Raw genomic sequence first — 22,460 nt, 5'->3', positions numbered from 1 at the left:
ATGCTTAAGGAATAAAATGGACCTAAACACAAAACTTAACCAAAATTGTCAATTTTCTAAGTATAAAAAGGGCACATAATTCTGTCAAAATGCATGCCAGAGTTATCTAACTTTGCCTGCCCAGTCCCCTCATGATAGGAAGTAAGTGTACCAAGTTTGAATGCAATAGCATTGATACTTTCTGAGAAAAGTGGAACTAAACGCAAAACTTAACCAAAATTTTCAATTTTTTAAGTATAAAAAGGGCACATAATTCTGTCAAAATGCACGCCAGAGTTATCTAACTTTGCCTGCCCAGTCCCCTCATGATAGTAAGTAAGTGTACCAAGTTTGAATGCAATAGCATTGATACTTTCTGAGAAAAGTGGACCTAAACGCAAAACTTAACCGGACGCCGACGCCAACGCCAACGCCGACGCCGATGCCAAGGTGATGACAATAGCTCATAATTTTTTTTCAAAAAATAGATGAGCTAAAAATGGCTGAAGATGCTTAAAGTATCATATTTGATACCGAGGCAGTGCATTTGCTTTTATTGATATTATTATTCTGTTTTATTATTCTGAAAAGACCCATATAATTTATCTTAATTATCTTAAGGTAGCATATGCCTACCTGAGTTTCCATCAAGCCCAGTTTGTTTTAGACAAAAGACATTGAACCTACTTTCAAATCAGCGACATAAAATACAATGGTAAAAACATTCAATGGTTTTCAAAGATCGTTTGTGCTACCTTGTCAGATATTTTTTAAAGTTCTAAAGTTCTGATATAGCATGCTTACCATGCCAGGAAGGCCGGACCTCCCCAGTGCATCTTCAAGTCATCAGCTGTAAATCCCAGCTTCATGTATGTCTGTTGAGAGTAGGAATAGAAGTGAGTTATATATACTGCCCTAGACCTGTCAATATCAAATGCAACTTTTAGTCTCAATACTATAAACACAATAATTTGATACAGTGTTCAAAAACACAAGGGCTGAAGACCTGCATGGATGATTTTTGAGCTAGGCAAAGCTATTGCACTGGTTTACCATTTGAAACATGGGCAAAGCTATTGCTCTAGGTTACCTTCTTAAACATGGTCAAAGCTTTTGCGCTAGTTTACGTTCTGAAATATGGGCAAAGCTATTGCCCTGGTCTCCCTTCTGAACAAGGGCAAATCTATTGCACTGGTTTACCATTTGAAACATGGGAAAAGCTATTGCTCTATTGAACCTTCTGAATCACAGGCAAAGCTATTGCGCTAGTGAACTTTCCGAAAATTAGGCACAGCTATTGCACTCGTTTACCTTCTGAAACATGGACAAAGCTATTGCTCTAGTTTTACTTTCTGAAACATGGGCAAAGCTATTGGGCTAGTCTAAATTCTTAAACATGGGCAAAGATATTGCATGAGTTAACCTTCAGAAACAAGGGCATAGCTATTGCTGTAGTGAATCTTTTCAATCACAGGCAAAGCTATTGATCTAGTTTACCTTCTAAAACATGGGCATAGCTATTGCGCTACTTAACGTTCTAAACCATCGGCAAAGCTATTGTCCTAGTTTACCTTCTGAAACACTGCCTCCTGTCCAGTGAAGGCCAATGGTAGATTGATGCCATTCATTGCCATCCAGTCGATATGTTGCTCCCATTGAGACCAGTCCCACCATGCCATGGAGTAGCTGACAGTACACACATTCTGGTAGTACCGAAACCTGCAAAACATGTTACCAGAAACCTGCAAAACTTGTTAGCTTTTAATACCAGAACCTGCATAACATGTTACTTAGTATCTTTTAGAACCTGAGCCTGTGAAACATGTGATTGGAGTTTAGCTAAGAGTTGAAGAGTAGCTTATAGAAAGTAAGCAGCTAGGACTGCACACATTTTGGTAGTATCAGAACCTGCAAAACAGGTTATTGGAGTGTATTGGACATTCTAGTAGTATAAAAACCTGCAAAACATATTATTGGGGTGTATTATACATTCTGGTAGTAAAGAACCTGCAAAACAGGTTATTGGAGTGTATTAGACATTATTGTAGTAACCTGCAAAACAGATCATTGGAGTGTATTATACATTCTGGTAGCATAAGAACCTGCAAGACAGGTTATTGGAGTGTATTAGCAATTCTGGTAGCATAAAAACCTGCAAAACAGGTTATTGGAGTGTATTAGACATTCTGGTAGTATAAGAACCTGCAAAACAGGTTATTGGAGTGTATTAGACATTCTGGTAGTATAAGAACCTGCAAAAAAGGTTATTGGAGTGCATTAGACATTCTGGTAGTATCAAAACCGGCAAAGCAGGTTATTGGAGTGCATTAGACATTCTGGTAGTATCAGAACCTGCAAAACAGGTTATTCGAGAGAAGCTGACAATACACACATGCTGAGAGTACCAAAATCTACAAAAACATAAATTGGGAGATAAGCACACACTCTGTGAAAACTGAAACCTTCAAAATATGTTATTGGTGAGTAGCACACATTCTGGTAGTATGAGAACCTTCAAATTTTAGAGTAGTAAACATTCTGTTAGTACCTAAATCTGCAAAACATGTTATTGGAGAGAAAATGTTTTTGTAGTACCAGAACATGCAAAACATGTTTTTGGGAAGAAGCACACATTCTGGTAATACCGGAACCTGCAAAAAATGTTATTGGAGAGTAGCACAAAATATTAAAGTACCCGACCCTGCAAAACATGTCATTGGAGAGTAGTACAAGACCCTACAAAGCATGTCATTGGAGAGTAGTACCCGACCCTGCAAAACATGTCATTGGAGAGTTGTACCAGACCCTGCAAAACATGTCATTGGAGAGTAGTAACAGACCAAACGAAGCATGTCATTGGAGAGTAGTACCAGACCCTGCAAAAGATGTCATTGGAGAGTAGTACCAGACCCTACAAAGCATGTCATTGGAGAGTAGTACCGGACCCTGTAAAACATGTCATTGGAGAGTAGTACCAGACCCTGCAAAACATGTCATTGCAGAGTAGTACCAGACCCTGCAAAACATGTTATTGGAGAGTAGTACCAGACCCTGCAAAACATGTCATTTTTGAGTAGTACCAGACCCTGCAAAACATGTCATTGGAGAGTAGTACCAGACCCTGCAAAACATGTCAATAGAGAGTAGTACCCAACCCTGCAAAACATGTCTTTGGAGAGATGTACTAGACCCTGCAAAAAATGTCATTGGAGAGAAGTACCCGACCCTGCAATACATGTCATTGGAGAATAGTACCAGACCCTGCAAAACATGTCATTGGAGAGTAGAACCAGACCCTGCAAAACATGTCATTGGAGAGTAGAACCAGACCCTGCAAAACATGTCATTGGAGAGTATTACCAGACCCTACAAAATATGTCATTGGAGAGTAGTACCAGACCCTGCAAAACATGTCATTGGAGAGTAGTACCAGACCCTGCAAAACATGTCATTGGAGAGTAGTACCAGACCCTGCAAAACATGTCATTGGAGAGTAGTACCAGACCCTGCAAAACATGTCATTGGAGAGTAGTACTAGACCATGCAAAACATGTCATTGAAGAGTAGTATCAGACCCTGCAAAAGATGTCATAATTGGAGAGTAGAACCAGACTCTGCAAAACATGTCATTGAATAGTAGTACTAGACCCTGCAAAACATGTCATTGGAGAGTAGTACCAGACCTGCAAATCATGTCATTGAAGAATAGTACTAGACCCTGTAAATCATTTTATTGGATATTAGTACCAAACCCTGCAAAACATGTCATTGGAGAGTAGTACCAGACCCTGCAAAACATGTCTTTGGAGAACAGTATCAGACCCTGCAAAACATGTCATTGGAGAGTAGCAGCAGACCCTGCAAAACATGTCATTGGAGAGTAGTACCAGACCCTGCAAAACATGTCATTGGAGAGTAGTACCAGACCATGCAGAACATGTCATTTGAGAGTAATACAAGACCATGTAAAACATGTCATTGGAGAGTAGTACTAGACCCTGCAAAACATGTCATTGGAGAGTAGTACCAGACCCTGCAAAACATGTCATTGGAGAGTAGTACAAGACCCTGCAAAACATGTCATTGGAGAGTAGTACCAGACCCTGCAAAACATGTCATTGGAGAGTTGTACCAGACCCTGCAAAACATGTCATTGGAGAGTAGTAATAGACCCTGCAAAACATGTCATAGGAGAGTAGTACTAGACCCAGCAAAACATGTCATTGGAGAGTAGTACCAGACCCTGCAAAACATGTCATAGGAGAGTAGTACCAGACCCTCCAAAAGATGCCATTGGAGAGTAGTAACAGACCCTGCAAAACATGTCATTGGTGAGTTGTATGAGACACTGCAAAACATGTCATTGGAGAGTAGTACTAGACCATGCAAAACATGTCATTGGAGAGTAGTACCAGACCCTGCAAAGTATGTCATTAGAGAGTAGTACCAGACCATGCAAAACATGTCATTGTAGAGTAGTTCCAGACCATTCAAAACATGTCATTGAAGAGTAGTACTAGACCCTGCAAAACATGTCATTGGAGAGTAGTACTAGACCCTGCAAAACATGTCATTGGAGATTCGTACTAGACCCTGCAAAACATGTCATTGGAGAGTAGTACTAGACCCTGCAAAACATGTCATTGGAGAGTAGTACTAGACTCTGCAAAACATGTCATTGTTGAGTAGTATATACCCTGCAAAATATGTCATTGGAGAGTAGTACTAGACCCAGCAAAACATGTCATTGGAGAGAAGTACCAGACCCTGCAAAACATGTAATTGGAGAGTAGAACCAAACCCTGCAAAACATGTCATTGAAGGGTAGTGATAGACCCTGCAAAACATGTCATTGAAGAGTAGTACCAGACCCTGCAAAACATGTCATTGGAGAGTAGTACCAGACCCTGCAAAACATGTAGTTAAAGAGTAGTACCAGACCCTGCAAAACATGTCATTGAAGAGCAGTTTCGATTACTCACATTCTGGTTGCACTTGAAACTCAAAAACATTTGATGGAAAAGCAGCCGACATTCTGGTTATAATAGAACATATAAAACATGTGATTTAAAAAGAGCTATGAATGCACATATTCTGGCAGTACAGTAACCTGCAAAACATGTTCATGAAGGGTGGAAGACGTTTTAATATAAGCAGAACACAACACATGATTGCACAGAAGCAGTTTCAACATACTGGTAGTAACAGATTTTGCAAAATTTGTGATACAATATTAGGAGACTCTGGTTTTACCTGGAAATGTGCAAAAATTGTGTAATACTTAAATTTTGAAAATATGTCATGGCTTGTATGTCTTTAGTCATTAGGGCACATGTGAGGAACATAATGCCTTGTTCTAAGAAAACTGGGATTATTAAATGTCCATGTCATCCACGATAAGACTCTGGAGTCCGCATAGGCTTATCAGGGGCTATACTTTCTGCTTTTATGAAAATTTTCATTTAAAGAAGGTCTCTGATAAACAAAGATCTAGTGTAGAAAGAACAGGACCTGGCTGTCCCTGATTTGCCTGTAGGGACTGCACAGCTTATCCGGGATGACACTTTACTCACATGCATTAAACCCAGATTTCCCAAAACAAGGCTCATATGAGGCACATGTATGGAACATATTCAATGTTTTTTTCCTTTTTTATAAAGTACTGGAAAACAGCACTTTTCAACTGCAAAAAAAAAACGAAAAATTTCCCAACTGCTGCTATAACTTTTTATAATAATATTTTTTTTAATTTTGATATTTTTTGCATTTTTTTTTTCAATAAAATGCAACAAATTGTTTATCTCTCTAGCAACAAATAAAATACACCAATTTCCTAATCTGAAAAATTTCACTACGCAAACTTTCCCAACTTCAGGTTTTTTTCGCTTTTATTTTTTCCAACTGGGCTGGTACCGGTACTTTTCACAATTAATTAATGGGGAAAAAAATTGCTAATATTTTAGCTATCTCACCTGTCATTTGCCATAATGGTAATGCCTGGCTGGGCGATGGCTGGCAGTGGTGATGGAATGTTCAACTGTTGTCCAGCCCACGTAAACTGACACCCACAGTGCACTTTCAGGTAATAGTAGAAACCCATTGCAGCTGCTACACCTGTTGTTGCAGTTATGGACACTGTGTTGCCATCGGAAATAATCTGGAAGGGGACACAGTGTGACTTTGATTTTTTCGTTGAATTTCATTTTGAACATTCTAACCCATAGATATACCCCAATAATAATTTTCTTTGACTTTGCTGCTATATAGGCTCGTGCCTTTCAAAAATCTGGCATGGTTTACATATGAACCTCCGAAAGCCTATAACCATTCACCTTTTCATGAATTAAAAAAAATCAATTATATTATAATATTACATAAATGTTTTAGATCAATTTTGGCATTTTCCTGAGGTGCATTTTTAATAAATGAAGTTCAGAAAATACAGAGCAGACATTTATACCAAGTAAAGATTTGCGCTCTTTCTTGTTTAAAACGTAGTTCTGGTATTCAGAGTAAAATTAACATAACCCATTTATTTTCTTTATAAGAAATTGCGCAAATAAACTCTTATTAATGTAAATGGCTCTTGCTGAGAAATCAGTTCAGATAGACTCAAAATTTAACAAGAAATTAAGCAATTAAACCTTTCCCATTCAAAATCAAAGTGCAAATGGTTATATGCAACCCGCATAAAACCAGAATAACCTGCCAGGAACAAACAGGCTGTTCAGGTTTATGCTGTTTGCTGCTCATCAGTAGCATAGGGTTTGAAAATAAGCCTTTAAAACCAGAATCTATTAAGAAAGGACAATTACATTGAATGAATCCAGTACTTTTGCACCAGTGACAGTCACGTTGAAATGTGATGCAAGGTCCACCCCTAAGACCCGTCCAATCAGCTGCTGAGCAGCCAATGATTGGTCAGCAATACTGGATGACGGTCGTAAGTGATTCAATGTGGGAAAATCTGAAATACAGTTCTCGGTGCATATTTAAGTGAATATTTTTAAGTGGATATAAGACTTCAACATAATTTGTAATAATGCATTCTGACTCTTTTAACTTGCAATTCCTATAAAATACTATGTTTCAAATTGTATTTGTACTTTTCAAACCTGAAGAATATAAAATTCAGTTTTCTAAGTTAGTTGTATTTTCACATTTTGTTAATATTTTTTCAATATTTCAATGTAAATTATTTCATGTAAGCAAGGAAGCATTCAAGAGTTGATGGAAAAACTACTGTATCCCCTAAGAACTTCTTTATCAGAAACAACAGCTCTCAATCCTTTACCTTTCATGGCTGAAACGTGGCCCACCACCACAAGGCATACTGCTATCATCCATGACTTCATTTCTGAAACTGCAAACAGAAAGAATTTCATAGCATGAGAGTTATAACATTTTATTAAAACCAATTGAACAAGAGATGTATTTGTCAGAAACACAATGCCCCCTATTGCGGTTTTGAAGCCATTTATTTGACCTTTGACCTTAAAGGATGACCTTGACCTTTCACCACTCAACATGTGCAGCTCCATGGGATACACATGCATGCCAAATATCAAGTTGCTATCTTCAATAATGCAAAAGTTATTGCAAAACTTTAACCAAGGTTAAAGTTTTGGGACACACACAATTAATGAATAAATGAATGACAGACAGACAGACAGGCCAAAAACAATATGCCCCCAAAATTTTGATCCGGGGGCAAAAGGTAAGCATTAATTGTCACAAACACAGATTTGTCATCAATGTTCAAGGGCAAAAACTTAGGAATTGGTACATCACTGGGGGTGACAGAGATGAGCACATCTGCCAATTATGGTGATAACATATTTTAAGTTTTAATCCAATTGTTTGAAAAATTTGGAAATAGATTGTGCAATTAATTTTAATTAAACCGTTTTCTGTGATATTGGTTTTTATTTTAGCTGCCCAAATTATTTTTTGCTGATGGTGTGTGAATATGGGTTAAGTGAAATTTCATAACATGACATCTCTTTTAATACTATTACCAATACTGAATAAGGACCGAATCATATTTAAATTGATAACAATCTGAATTAAAGGAGAGGCAAGAACAATTGGAAGAAATCTGTCTGTTTTATAATGGCTAACCAGCGCAGGCTAACCAGGGATGACACTTTCAGCCTTAACTGGATTTTTGCTATTCTATGACTTTATTGAAACGAAAAATATCATTAACGCAGAAAGTGTCATCCCTGATTAGCCTGTGTGGACTGCACAGTCTATTCTGGGACAACACTTTATGCACATGCATTAAACTCCTTTTTCACAGAGCACAGCCTTAATATGATTTGGTAGTTAAATATATTTTAAGTCATAGGAACAACATATGTCATTTGATGCATTATTGATCATTGATGATGTAGTGAATTCATGTTGGATACTATTACATGGGACGCAAAGCCCATAGCTGTCTGTTAAGTCAAGAACCAATCAACTGTCAAGTCACAGTAAATGTTATGTGCACATGTGCAATACAGATTCTAAAGAGCAGACTGTAAACCAGTGTATAGCCCAGCGTGCATTCGTCATCAGCAATTGAGTACGTTCAGCATGTTGGCATGTGTATTCTCCGGAACAGATTTAGATGCTGACTAAACTATTTATTGTATGATGTTTTTTTAGTAAACATCATTCGTCTGCTGTTTCTATAATTTTTTATTTAATAACCTATTTCCATATTCATCTGAACAATATTGTTATGTTTTTAAATTGTGACTGATAATGAAGCCCTATAAATCTGCATCCAGTTGACATTGACATATGCTTATACGATATTGTGCATTATAAAAAGATATTATATATCTAATGCACCCCTATCGATCTGCATTGAATGAACACATAGAGAGTGCTTATAAGGGCTGTATTGCATTAAATGTGATATGAACACAGAATCATCTATGTCTAAACACGCTGAGAAGGTTCTTAAATGGGTTTAATTTTGACAAAAAACTAATGCCTTATCAATCTGCATGTGTTCCAACAGCCTTGACAGTATGTTTTTTTTTTATTCCGCACTGAGCTTAGATTTACATGTGCTTATTAGCTCTTAATTGCATGAAATAAGTTATGTACCCCATGTCAATCTTCGTCAAGTTAACACTTATCCAATCTGTATTGTATAAGATACGCAGTGAACTCTAGTCATCTGCGTCCAAAAAGTTTGAACAGGTTCCCGCCCCACACGTCCGTCAACCTTCACATTGCATTTCTCAGGTTGTTATATTGGTTTGATTGCGACAGAGAACTATGACTACGAATTGAAGTTTAATTAAAACATCAGGGCTCGAATTAAGCACTCGCAAACAGGCCATTTGCGAGTACATTTTAAAAAACACGTCTAAAATGCGAGTGCAACATTTAGATACTCGCCATTTTTTGCGAGTTGGGGAAAAAACAAACAAGGTGCTTAAAGATCTTGGATTAAATACAAGATTTGTTCGCCGATCGAAAGTCTTCCGACCAAGTACGAAAATAATTAAACCCCGTCTAGTTTCGATCTAAAAATAGATCTGAAAATTGGAATTACCCTAATTTGCATAATGTATTTCAGCGGTTACTTCCGTTCTAGCAGAAATAATTTTACGAAATATTTTTTAAAATATATTTACGCTCTGCACTGTATCTTTCTGCCGATATAGTTAGTAAAGAACATTGAAAATTATATTATTGCAATTGAAAGTATGTTATTCCCTTCTTAAGTGAAAATTGGCGATAGTTATTCAGTATGAAGTTTTTTTTAAAACGAAGCTCATTTCGTTAATTCCTCATTCTTATAAATAGACGGAACACGTTTAGCAGACGATTTAAAAACTCAAAAATGTCGTCTACTAAAAAAATAACTAGCTTTTTTGTGGCGAATTCCTCCGTCTCCTCTGTGGAAGACAAAAAAGCCGAGGCCGAACCAGATAAAAAGAAATGCCAAAACAGTTAAGAAATGGGAAGACGAGCTAAAAATAACTTTGAACACGGAGAGAGACCAAGACGGCAATGTGTGTAAGATGTTCTGCGATTCATCTGATTGGTCTCTACCCCCTCAGCAATGCTGAGTGTGAAAGATGCTTTTCTGTTATGAAAAGGATAAAAAGTGATTGGCGATGTTCACTAAGCACTGAAAGGATGGACCAATTAATGCGAATCTCTATCAGAGATAATGAGGGGTTCCAGCCACGCAGAGCTGTGAATAGGTGGTGGATCAGTGGCAACAGTAGCAAAAGGCCAGATGTCGCCCCATATGGACCGAGGCATTAACTTTGGATGATATAACTGATATAAAAAAAAATACTCTTTACACTCAATTGTGTTACAATGTTGCTTTGAAGTTTTTAGTTAAAATAAACATAGGTCCATCCTTTCAGTGCTTAGTGAACATCGCCAATCACTTTTTATCAACCAAAGGATGCATTATTATGAAAACTTGTATTGCGAGTTGGAAATAAAAAATGCGAGTTGAAATATTAACAACTAGCAATTTTTTGCGAGTTGAAAAAAAAAAGTAATTCAAGCCCTGAAACATGGGTTTCGACAACCTTCGCAGATCATATCTTAGTTTCTATATAGTGTGAATAGACTAAAAAATAATAAAGCCTATTAATTAAGCAAAATGGTGTTATTATATTTGCTTATACTACTTTCCGCCTAAGATGCTTATGATCCAAAAGGTTGCACGTTCTATAGTGACAGCATTCATTTTGTTTTTAAAAGAATTAAACGCCATTTCGAGAATGTTTGCCTGTTTGGCATTGCAAATGACGTCTTATAGCGGGTTGCTGGCCTCTCTGTCTTCTTTATGAAGTTGAACTCCTTCCCTTTGGTTTTGCTTTTTTTTCCTTTAAAAGAAGTGCAATTTATACACGATGAAACGTACCGTGAGAGCATTTACATTATGCTATTAAGTGATTGTTGATGACTTGCATTTGTATGCACTTTGTTTTTGGCTTGATGAGCGTGAGTACAATGTTGTAAATTGTAATTAATAAACCCTGATATAACACTATAGCTCCATTAATATTAATGCTACATAACTTCTATACTGTAATATAGACCGTATAAGCACATGAGATTGTTAGTTGGTCGCTGTTTTATAGGGGTCCTTCATTTATAAAACCCGATTTATCAGCACGATGTGATCGTTTTCTAGACGCATACAAATAGGGGTTCATTTGTTCCCTAACGCTATTAAATCCGTATACGAACATGAGAATATTCTATGGCCACATTACATAGAAGGTTTTTAGTTAGTTATTGCAATTGATACCGTATAAACAACCTCAATAAGTTCACTCGATCCACAATGATTGGGTTACATTAGCTCAGAATGCAATTAAGACCATATAATGGCATGTGAATGTTAACTGGGCGCAGATGAATAGGGATCCATAACAAATCAAACCCGACTTCAACCGTATAAGCACGATGTGGACCTTGTTTGGATGCTTTTGTTTGTTGTTGTTTGTTTGTTTGTTGAGGGGGAGGGGGCTTATATTAGTTCTACAATGATAAAAAATTGTACGAACACGCGGAGATTCAATTGATGTACATAAATAGAAGTAACTTAGTTTTTTGATGTAATTAATGGCATTTAAGCACACTCAATGTGTTGACATTACACAGATTGATAGGGTTCTATTAGCTCTATAATGCACGTATGACTGTATGTGAATGTTAACTGAGTGCAGATTACAGTTACTCATTATTATTTAACCCAAATATAACCGTTTATGCAGGATGTGAAAAACAATGTCTGGACTCAGATTAATTTGCGCTTATTAGTTCCCAAACGCTACAACACCCGTTTATAGGGGTCCTTCATTCAGCGATTTTCCTCCTTCTTTATAAAGTACCGGTTAATGGCACTTTCCCAATTACGAAAAAAATACAAATTTCCCAATTGCTGTCCTTAAATTCCCAATTAAAGGTAAAGGCTTTTTAAAAGCAACATTTAGTTAGTTTCCCTTTGCAGTTCTATAGCTTAAACCTAGGTTAATATAATATTGACAGCTTGAAAACACTTGGTTATCAATTTTAAAGTATTTGGGAGCAAAAAATCAAATACACCAATTTTCCAATTTGAGGTTTTCACGACTCGATTTTTTTCCAATTTTGAGGTTTTCACGACTTGATTTTTCCCAATTGGACTGGTACGGGTACTTTTCCCAATTGGACAAAGAAAATCGTTGAGATTGTACGTAAATAGAAGTCCACAAGTTATCCCATGCATTAATAGCATTATATATAAGCTTTCTCAATTTGTTGACTCAGATTGATAGGGTTCAGCTAAAGGCTAATGGAGGTATAGGCGCATGTCAATGTTAACTGTACCAATAACTTATAAACCCAGTCTGCAAAATTAACCCATCGCCTGATCGCCAATGCGATGAAATCTCAGCTCTGGCGATGTAAAAAATGAATATAGATCGCCTGAATTGCGATGAAAAAAAATCAGAGAAAATAAACCAATAAATAATCAATTTACGCATTTCAGGTGTAAATTCTTACAGTGACACCGCTTTGGTTACTTCCCTTAGTTTTCTATCGTTAGTGATCTCCCTTAGATGTTATAGAGAGTGTAAAGTCCGGCTCGCATATTTAAAATGTCGTAATACTTTTGGTAAACTGAAATTCCATTCTACGCCGATAAATGAAATAATTGTGCGTTTTTTTTTATAAATTAAGTAAAACGGTTGAATGTATGTTATTAATAGCCTTGAAATTACGAAATAACCGTAACAGTGTTTATTATTCATATGATTAAGATCGATACCCGTGAGCACCGGCTTTGAATTTGTACTGGTAAATACTTGCTGCCGAGAATTACACTTTTTTCGTCTGCTAAGGTCAAAAATGTTTAAGCTTAAAGCGCCGACATCTAGTTCTGTCCCTGGAAAAAAGAAGTTGCCACCACCAACGGATGAGACTGTAGCGAAACGCAGGAAATATGAGCAGCAAGTATGTTGCACTTTTAGTCCTATTCGTAGGCGGCTAAGGATAAAGACGCGCTTGTACTTTTTTCATTTTCTCGAATATGCCATGTGGGCGGGGTAGTTTAAAATGAAGGACTGATCATTCATATCACAATACAAGTTGACTACGAGATCAGGGTTTTAATTAATAGTTATTGCAAAGCCATTAGAGTGTAAAAACAGTTTACTATACTATTATTTATTTAATTATTGTCTGTTTCGCGTGATCTACTGCCGGAGATTAACTAGTTTATTCGGTCACTGCTTTATATAATAAGCCTTTAATCTTAACCCCCCAATTGCAATCTATATGGAACTTTAAATAACGACTGTTGTTGAATCGTCCTTTCATGATAATGTCACTGTAATGAATTCATTTTTGTCTGGCTATGAAAAATTCCCTCTGGCTATGACATTTTCAAAGTTTCATAGCCACATTGGCTATGAAGACAAAAAAGTTAGTTTTGCAGACTGATAAACCCCAAGTTAAACATAAGCACGATGCGAACGTTATCTGGATGCAGATTTTTAGGTGCTCATTAGTCATTGCTCATAACAACGCGATAACACCCGTATAAAAACTTGCAAAGAGACGCCGAGACTAAGAGATGCAGGTAAATAGAAGTAACATGATCTGCACTATACATCTGTATTCAGAACTCCATCTGGTGTGCATGTCTGCATCTAACGCATCAAATTGTTGTAGTTGCAATAATCCAACTCCCAGCTATTGACCCTCCGGGTCAAGAAGAACTACAAATTGTTGATACAGACGAATAGGGCTCCATAACATTCATAATCCTTTCTAATAGAGCCGCAAAATAAACACCTCGCACTGTTCATTACGTAGTTCACAATCTGCACTATAAATCTGTATTACAAATTCAATCTGTTGTGCAAGTCTGCACATAACACTAACCTCAAGTCACATGAGTAACCTTATTCAAATCACCAAAACGACATTTTTAAAATAAAACAGCAAAGCTTTTCATTCAATAACATTCGTCAAACTCATCATGTCTACAGTAATTGATGCAAATATCACATAAATACTTTGTGACATACCTTATTCTACCTTTATTTCACCATAAATTTATATATTTTTCCCAGTGTTGTTTTTGTTTCATTGATGTACGTGTTTACTTACGCACCGCTTCTTACGGCTGCACTACACTGAATTCGTTTTTTATTTTAAATGTCGGTACCTTGCCTAAAACATAGCGACAGCATGACATGTAAAGAAAAACAAAGCCTGTTTGATGCGGAGTTTACTGCAGAATGAACAACAGATGAACGAACAAATATTGATTGAACTAACGAACAACAGACGAGTTTCACATCCCCATTTTTAGCGATTTCTCTACATAATATTATGAAATCCTCTTACTACCATAGTACATATTTTGATAAAAAGCAGGGACCTGTTTGTAAACAGGAACAGCAGAAGGATATTGACAACCTGGAAAAAGACATGACCCATTCATGAGCTTGAATGCAGTGATATCTCATCACAAAAGACGGCTAAGCTCACATACCGGCTTCCGATGGTCAAGATATGGAGTCCTTTGACCACATTTCTGTGAGTACAACCGCTAGTATCACACATAATTTGATATTTATATATTTCAGCGACCTCCTGATTCGCTCGACTGATTCTAAAAATTGCATTTAAAAGGTCAGAATATATGCTTGTAAGGTCAGGGCTTTACTACACGGCTGCGGTTTGGGACACTCATTTCATGTAAGTCATTCTCACCATTGAACAATTCCCGACATTAGCGGCTCGATAGTCCTGCTCGATGGCAATACGGCGCGCTTATTCGTACAGTTGATCACAATTTTAGAGACGCGGGGTGGTATCCCCTCAAGCAGTGCAAACATGAAAGGAAACTCACTGGGTTACTCAAATCCAGGCAGGGCCTGAAATCCAACTAATGATTGCTCCGGATGATTTGTCCAGGTATGGGTTAATTGTGTACAAACGAATAATTATTCAAGGGGCAATAAATCTCTGAAAAATATAACTGAATCGTAACGGCATGGCAATGTACGTTCATCCTGCAAGGATACTGCATATACAATTTCACCAACATTCAAAATATATGTTTGATCATAAGGCAATATTTATATTCAGACTTTTTTTGCCGTGGAACAACCTTAGAGTACACGCATGTTCACCTTATTAGGTTGATGCATATACGTGTTCGGATCATTAGTGTTAAAAACGCGGAGAGGAAATTATTATTTGAAGGGCAATAATTCGTTTGAATAATAAATAAAGGAGAACGACCTGACAAAATTAACTTATTTTACTTTCAACAATATTCAAATGGCGACAAATCCCCGATGATGATTTGTCAGGAAATACGTGACAATGATGCGCCATGATGCGCATGTCCACCGTATATTGAAACTACAAGTTTCGTCAAATCTTGATCATTGCTCTCTGAGATTTCGCGCGGAAAGGGAAAGTGTGACGGACAAAAGACGAAAACACGGACATCGATTCCAAGACGTAAATCATGAAGTTTCAGCCATAGCCAAACTTACTTTCATCAAAAGTAAAACGTACAAAGCGTAACATGGGTTATAGTATAAGTGTTTTTGTATGGAACGCCAAAATTGCCTTTTGTTAAGAGAAAAGGATAATTTATGTTTAGGTAGTTGACATTTTATTGTGTCAAGTTGAGATTATATGGGATTAATTTTGCATTTTGTTTAAAGTTTGTATCAGTTTCCCTCATCAAAATACAGTGTTTGCGTTCCGTATTCTTACGCGCTAGCGCTCAGTCCTGTTTTCAGATTGTTATCATCATCTAGAGTGAGTACATCATGATGACCAGAGATGATCGACCTGACCACGAGATATTTAGTCACAATATATATATGGACACCTAGTGTAAAGTGGATTTTGTATGCATTTGCCCATAAATATTTACATTTTGCTGCACGAAATATTCACCAATTAGAACACAAGTGTGGTGTAATTTGGCAAAACACAACATGTATACATACGCGCTGTTTATTTTAAAACCAAGGTTAATGTTTCCGAGTGAAACGGTGATATATGTTTCAACCGCGAATGTCGATCAGTTTTCAAGCAGGAAACTATCGCTAATATTGTTAACCATCGCAAAGGTGCGCGCGCAAAACGTTTACATAGGCGGACCCGGTGGGCGCGGCGTAAAAGTTAAGTCAATTTATTTGATGTTTCACACTTAACTAGATCTAAAGCACCTATTTAAACTTATCAAAGCCTTCAAAATCACTAAAATCGCTTCGCCCCCCCCCCCTCCCCTGGATTACAAAACTACAAATTATGCACTTTTTTGGCATTATAAGAAGGTACTTTGATGAAAGTATATAAGGCGTGACATGCACTGGTCGCGTATAGAAGGCGTTTATACAAATACTTCTTTTTCGAACGGTAACATGCCCCGCCTCCAAACATAGAAATAGGAATGATAGTAAACTTTATCGTCAAAATCGGAATAAGACGCAGGGTAAAATGTAAGTCATAGTATACTTAGACTCTCATTTTGTTTAACATTCTGAATTATTTTTTCTATTAGTTCATTTTCACAGTAGAATTATTAAGATATTACAAACTATCAATAGTTAAGAACAATAAGTTCATCTATTATATTAAGCAATTGTTGGCATCGATTAAAACTATTATTAAAAACTTTTAAACACAGCAACATGAGTTTACTTTATAAATTGATGATCGTTCAGCTAAGCTATAGAGCGCAATTCCAAGTGACAGTTCTAAACATTGAACTGACAGAATGAGAGTCGACGATAATGCGTCATGTGCTTGTTAATTGGTTTTGCGTAATATTATGTTTAGATGACTCCCTAGTGCAAATCAACTCATGCTGGATTCTATTGATGGCTTGATTTTTTGGCCATTTTTGATTAGCCCATTTCCACTTAGATAGGTATTTTGACGCATGTGTAGTCCTTTAGACAGTTAAACTTAATTTAAGACCTTTCTCTCTAGATTCAAGTTTTAAAGGCTTCATTTCCAACCCCTTGATACTGATAAGCAGCAAACAGCATACAACTTTAACAGACTGCGAGTTACTCGAAGGCTGTCCTGATTTAATGCTGTTTTCACATAGTCATTTTTGCCTTTGCTTCTGAGTGGGAAAGGGTCAAATGGAAAGATGCTCACGCACATCTGATAATTGTTTATCAACAGGATGTGGCTACTCTTGTTCGCGGCAATGACGTTGACCTGCGCACACTTGTATACTGATTTTTCGCGGGGTAAATTACTGAACATGCCCGCAGCGGCGTCTCCTAATGGTTATTTGCGAGGCGAATCAAACTGGATGCGGAATAGGCGTCTGGGCGGACCAAACAACAATTTGATGCCCAATGGCAAGCTCGGAATCCCGACCCCGACCAGAGACTGCGTGTTGTCGTGGAATGACTTCCTCACTCATGTACGTATGCTTTGCATTTAATATTGTCATTTATCACATGCCATAACCTGTTTCCCATGTAATATAAACATTACGAATATTTTAATCTTACACATGTGTGTAATATACTTTTTAAGCGTGTCATTGGTTTAGTTTGTTCGATTGACCAGTCGCATTTTGTAATTTTTGCTGAAATTACGTTGCAACGTCAAATGACGTCACGAAATGTAAAACAACATTCGGGATTTATCATTATGTTTGCGTAAATATTTATTTCATTTGCTTATTTAAAAGCATGTGATAAAAAGATCTGACACTCGTTGTCATTTCATACCTTAATTTATTAAACTCGTCCAGGAAATTCGTTATAAAGGCTCGCCTACTATCACAATTCCTGAACTCGTTTAATAAAATATGGTATGATATGACAACTCGTGCAAGATCCTATATTTACACAGATGCAAATTTACCCGCATCATTCTGCGTTGGCAAGTCTGGAGCCACGCTGACCGCATATTCCATACGGCCAATTTTCGCATGACGCGACTGATATGAGCCGTGTTCTGAGAAAACTGGGCTTAATGCATGTGCGTAAAGTGTCATCCCAGATTAACATGTGCAGTAAGCACAGGCTAATCAGGGACGACACTTTCCGCCTAAACTTGATTTTCGGTAAGGAGTGACTTCCTTGAAACTAAAAAATACCATTGCGGAAAGTGTCGTCCCTGATTGCTGACTGAACAGGGCTAATTTGGGACGACACTGTACGCACATGCATTTTGCCCAATTTTCACAGAACAAGTGATCGAGCATTTCTGTTATTTTAACTTCGCTAAAACCAACATCTTTCAACAGTTAATTTGTAATTCTTGGTCTGTTGCTACTGATAAGTGACTTTTTATATCAATATTGTACGTATATCGAATTCTCTTCTGCCATGAAATGTGCTTGTTATTTTACCCTTTTTTCTATCAAAGTTTGTGTTTGCTCATCAGGTATAGGGAAGACGTACATCGCCATATACGGTATCAAGAATCACGAGGAATTATTTGAACAGAAATCATTCAAGTTCAAAGTTCGGTGGACATTCAATGGAACATTCGTAAACCGTGCGGGAAGTTACTGGTATGTAGAATCTCCTGAGTTATACCGTCATGGTAAATCTCTCAGTATTGTTTTTGCTTTGCCAAAAGATGGCAAATACTTATGTAATTTCTTTCCTTTCAGATGGCAACGACTTTTTCCGTAGTTTAACTTCTCAATCTGTATCATAAACTGACAATGTTCGTTTGCGTTCACAGTCCTCACAATCAGACACTAGTACATAATTGTAGGAGGTTCTTATATTTGGGCCGTGCTCTGTGAAATGCATGTGCGTAAAGCGTCGTCCCAGATTAGCCTGTGAAGTCCGCACAGGCTTATCAGGGACGACACTTTCGACCGAAACTGGATTTTTGCTAAGAAGAGACTTTCTTTAAACAGAAAATATCATAAAAGCAGAAAGTGTCGTCACTGATTAGCCTGTGCGGACTGCACAGGCTAATCTTGGACGACACTTTACATACATTCATTGAACCCCCTTTTCACCGAGCATGGCCAATTTGTATTTTACGAAGATGTCATGTAAACCTTATGCACATTTGAGTGGCGTGAGTGATAATAAAGTTTGTGCAAATCGCGAATTTTAAGTTGATCCGTTCACGTACATGTATATTTTCAGGGACGTTACTAAAAAGCCGGCCCCTGCATGCGACTTCTTCAACGGCAACTTCCAGAGAGTCGACTCGACCACCGCCAGCTGGCGTGCTTTGGGAACAGGTTTTATTTGTTTACTCCATAATTGATCCGTTCAAACATAGACTTACCAGATTTGTGCTGCACCATTTTCTCGTTTGTTGGTTGTAGCATGTCTTAATAAATGTCTCTTCAAGCACTCGTAATAGGCGATGCGACGACCAAAGTAACCAGACCAAGATCATTTTCAAATATCCCCAAATGTATGACATAACGCCAAACGGTATTCAACAAAATGTTGACAAACCGTACAGTTTAACCTTATTCCAAACAGTTATTGGTACCTGTAATGACGATATATCAGTTTTCTTCTTAAACCAAAATATCGTAACATTTATATGCTTTCAGGAACGTTCTTGACTGCCAACAGGAGGGACTATCTGATCAGTGACAATCCGAGCGAGTACCTTATTTTCCACATATGCTATGACCCCTCACAAAACGTGGCCAACAAATGCCCAGTTTCGGAGACCTTGCTGGTCGTCAGGGTAGGTGGACGCACACTCACTTTCACTTGCTGGTCGTCAGGTTAGGTGGACGCACACTCACTTTCACTTGCTGGTCGTCAGGGTAGGTGGACGCACAATCACTTTCAGCTTCTTTATTTGAGTCGCGTTCTGGGAAAACTGGGCATAATGCATGTGCGTAAAGTGTAGTGTCAGAATAGCCTAATCAGGGACGACACTTTCCGCTTTTATGACATTTTTCGTTTGAATGAAGTCTCTTCTTAGCAAAAATACAATTAAGGCAGGAAGTGTCGTCCCTGATTAGCCTGTGCGGACTGCACAGGTTAATCTGGGACGACACTTTGCGCACATGCATTATGCCCAGTTTTCTCAGAACTAGAATCATTAATGTTGTTTTCATGAGTCTGCCTCCAAGGACCAATGAAAGTGGAAAGCAGTTATAAAGATTTGTATTTGTAGCGCAGATGACCCTGTGAGAATTTGAACATGCATTGTACAAATAATTGTAATAAGAAATGCTGTTATTTGTAATAACTATTTAACAAATCGCAATTGGACTTTTTAAATATAAATAATATTAACGGAAATTGTTCACATGTGTTATGTTGTAATGAATATGACTATAAAAAAAATTTAGAAAACGAATGATCTTTTTAACAGGACCGACGTCCCAACGTGGACGTGAATCCCGTCGACGGCATTCCCGACGGTGACCTTGAACTGACGAACACCGACTGGGCCAGTATTGACCGAAAGTCGAGGTCCTGTATCGGTGAAAGTCTTGTCAACACTGACGCCCTGGGTTGGGAGTGGTTCTGGAAAGGACCGGGTATGGCTTTTTGCAGTCCGATGCATGGTGTCTTCAAATGACATCAATATTTCATACTTGTGTTTGCATTCATCGTGACATAATACTTTTTAATGTGTAACAATCTAACATGAAATGTTAACAATATAACTTTTGGCGAAATCTGAAAGAAATAAGAACACATTTACTTTTGAAATCTAGAAATTCGAATAAAGGATACACTTTTTAGAAGATACTATAATTAAACATTATTCCAAAAAGATGTTTAAATGCGACAATTTCTTTTACAGAATGCCGTGCGCCATAAAAGAGCCCAACGATAATTGTTCCGAATCGCATCTCTGCCTGTTGACTACCCACTTTAAATCGCTGACAACAACATCTTTTGCGTATACTGACAAACAGTTCTCAAATAAAACCATATTCACGTTTCTATGTGTCGTTCGTCTATCACTTGTCTACAAAATAATGTAAAATCCGCGATGACCGTTGTATGCAGTGAAGTAATTTTCATTTAAAATATTCGCTTGAACATCTATCTAAATGAGAGTATTTTATAATGAAATTGTTAAATCGTGATAGTAATTCGATAGAAGAAACTTTAAGAAAGCATTTGCATCGATTTAATGAAACATTTAATAAACGCACATTCTTGTTGTTTACTTTTTCTACAAAACCTTTCGTGTAAGAATGTTTCTGTTTTTGCAAGTTTATATTTATTGGACACACGTAACTGGCAATTGTTTTGATATAATGAATGTAGTACGTGAGCATACATAACTGGCAGTTGTTTTGATATAATGAATGTAGTATGTGAACATACATAACTGGCAGTTGTTTTGATATAATGAATGTAGTACGTGAGCATACATAACTGGCAGTTGTTTTGATATAATGAATGTAGTATGTGAACATACACAACTGGCAGTTGTTTTGATATAATGAATGTAGTATGTGAGCATACATAACATCAGTTGTTTTGATATAATGAATGTAGTATGTGAACATACATAACTGGCAGTTGTTTTGATGTAATGAATGTAGAATGTGAACATACATAACTGGCAGTTGTTTTGATGTAATGAATGTAGAATGTGAACATACATAACTGGCAGTTCTTTTGATATAATGCATATAGTATGTGAGCATACATAACTGGCAGTTGTTTTATAATGAATGTAGTATGTGAGCATACATAACTGGCAGTTGTTTTATAATGGATGTAGTATGTGAGCATACATAACATCTGTTGTTTTGATATAATGAATGTAGTATGTGAGCATACATAACATCAGTTCTTTTGATGTAATGAATGTAGTATGTGAACATACATAACTGGCAGTTGTTTTGATGTAATGAATGTAGAATGTGAACATACATAACTGGCAGTTGTTTTGATATAATGAATGTAGTATGTGAACATACATAACTGGCAGTTGTTTTGATAAAATGAATGTAGTATGTGAACATACATAATTGGTAGTTGTTTTGATATAATGCATATAGTATGTGAGCATACATAACTGGCAGTTGTTTTGATATAATGAATGTAGAATGTGAACATACATAACTGGCAGTTGTTTTGATATAATGAATGTAGAATGTGAACATAAATAACTGGCAGTTGTTTTGATAAAAATGAATGTAATCTGTAGCTTTATTTTTAAATCCGACCAACAATTCATGCCATGAATATTTTGAAAATTAAATTTTAATAACACATTTTATTTTTAAAAAGTAAAATCTTGAAAGGCATCTAAGGACATTCAATTTTCACCAACCACGGACATCCACGTTTGTCATGATGCCATGTGATTTGTAGATCGTCAGGTAGCATTTAATTGTTTTTAAGATGTTTAAACTTGTATAATCACTGCTTATTTAAATTTCCAATATTTCTATTTTATTATTTATGTTGCCGTTTGGGCGTTTAGGGTTCTTTCTTTGAACAACACGTTTGGGTTTCTAAATATATTATATTTATGATTTA

The 22,460-nt window shown here is 37.0% G+C and overlaps 1 protein-coding gene and 1 long non-coding RNA gene across 5 annotated transcripts in view; one reads left to right on the top strand and one right to left on the bottom strand.

Moving 5' to 3' along the window:
• The window catches only part of LOC127837779 (alpha-N-acetylglucosaminidase-like), a 59,312-nt gene extending 45,179 nt beyond the window's left edge, over nt 1-14,133 (bottom strand). Inside the window, exons 1-6 of one of the 4 annotated variants that reach the window (XM_052365153.1) lie at nt 14,037-14,133; nt 7,274-7,342; nt 6,795-6,946; nt 5,952-6,136; nt 1,551-1,698; nt 784-854 (exon numbers count right to left, since the gene is read on the bottom strand). In XM_052365153.1, coding sequence (XP_052221113.1) covers nt 784-854; nt 1,551-1,698; nt 5,952-6,136; nt 6,795-6,946; nt 7,274-7,334 — 617 coding nt within the window. In that variant the 5' untranslated portion in view covers nt 7,335-7,342; nt 14,037-14,133. Of the gene's footprint in view, nt 1-783; nt 855-1,550; nt 1,699-5,951; nt 6,137-6,794; nt 6,947-7,273; nt 7,343-13,616; nt 13,815-14,036 lie in introns of those variants that run through there. The other 3 variants (XM_052365152.1, XM_052365151.1, XM_052365150.1) reach the window with 3 other exon arrangements.
• Nucleotides 14,134-19,131: 4,998 nt separating this feature from the next.
• On the top strand, nt 19,132-20,869 carry LOC127837780 (uncharacterized). The gene is made up of 4 exons (XR_008029465.1): nt 19,132-19,219; nt 19,544-19,683; nt 20,323-20,491; nt 20,761-20,869. It is a non-coding gene; the product is annotated as an uncharacterized LOC127837780 (long non-coding RNA).
• The last annotated feature ends 1,591 nt before the right edge of the window (nt 20,870-22,460 follow it).

This window comes from Dreissena polymorpha, chromosome 7 (assembly GCF_020536995.1).
Source record: "Dreissena polymorpha isolate Duluth1 chromosome 7, UMN_Dpol_1.0, whole genome shotgun sequence".
NCBI classification, from domain to species: Eukaryota; Metazoa; Mollusca; class Bivalvia; order Myida; family Dreissenidae; genus Dreissena; species Dreissena polymorpha.
Note: the sequence above shows the minus strand (reverse complement) of the source record. Positions and strands in the feature narration are given on the sequence as shown.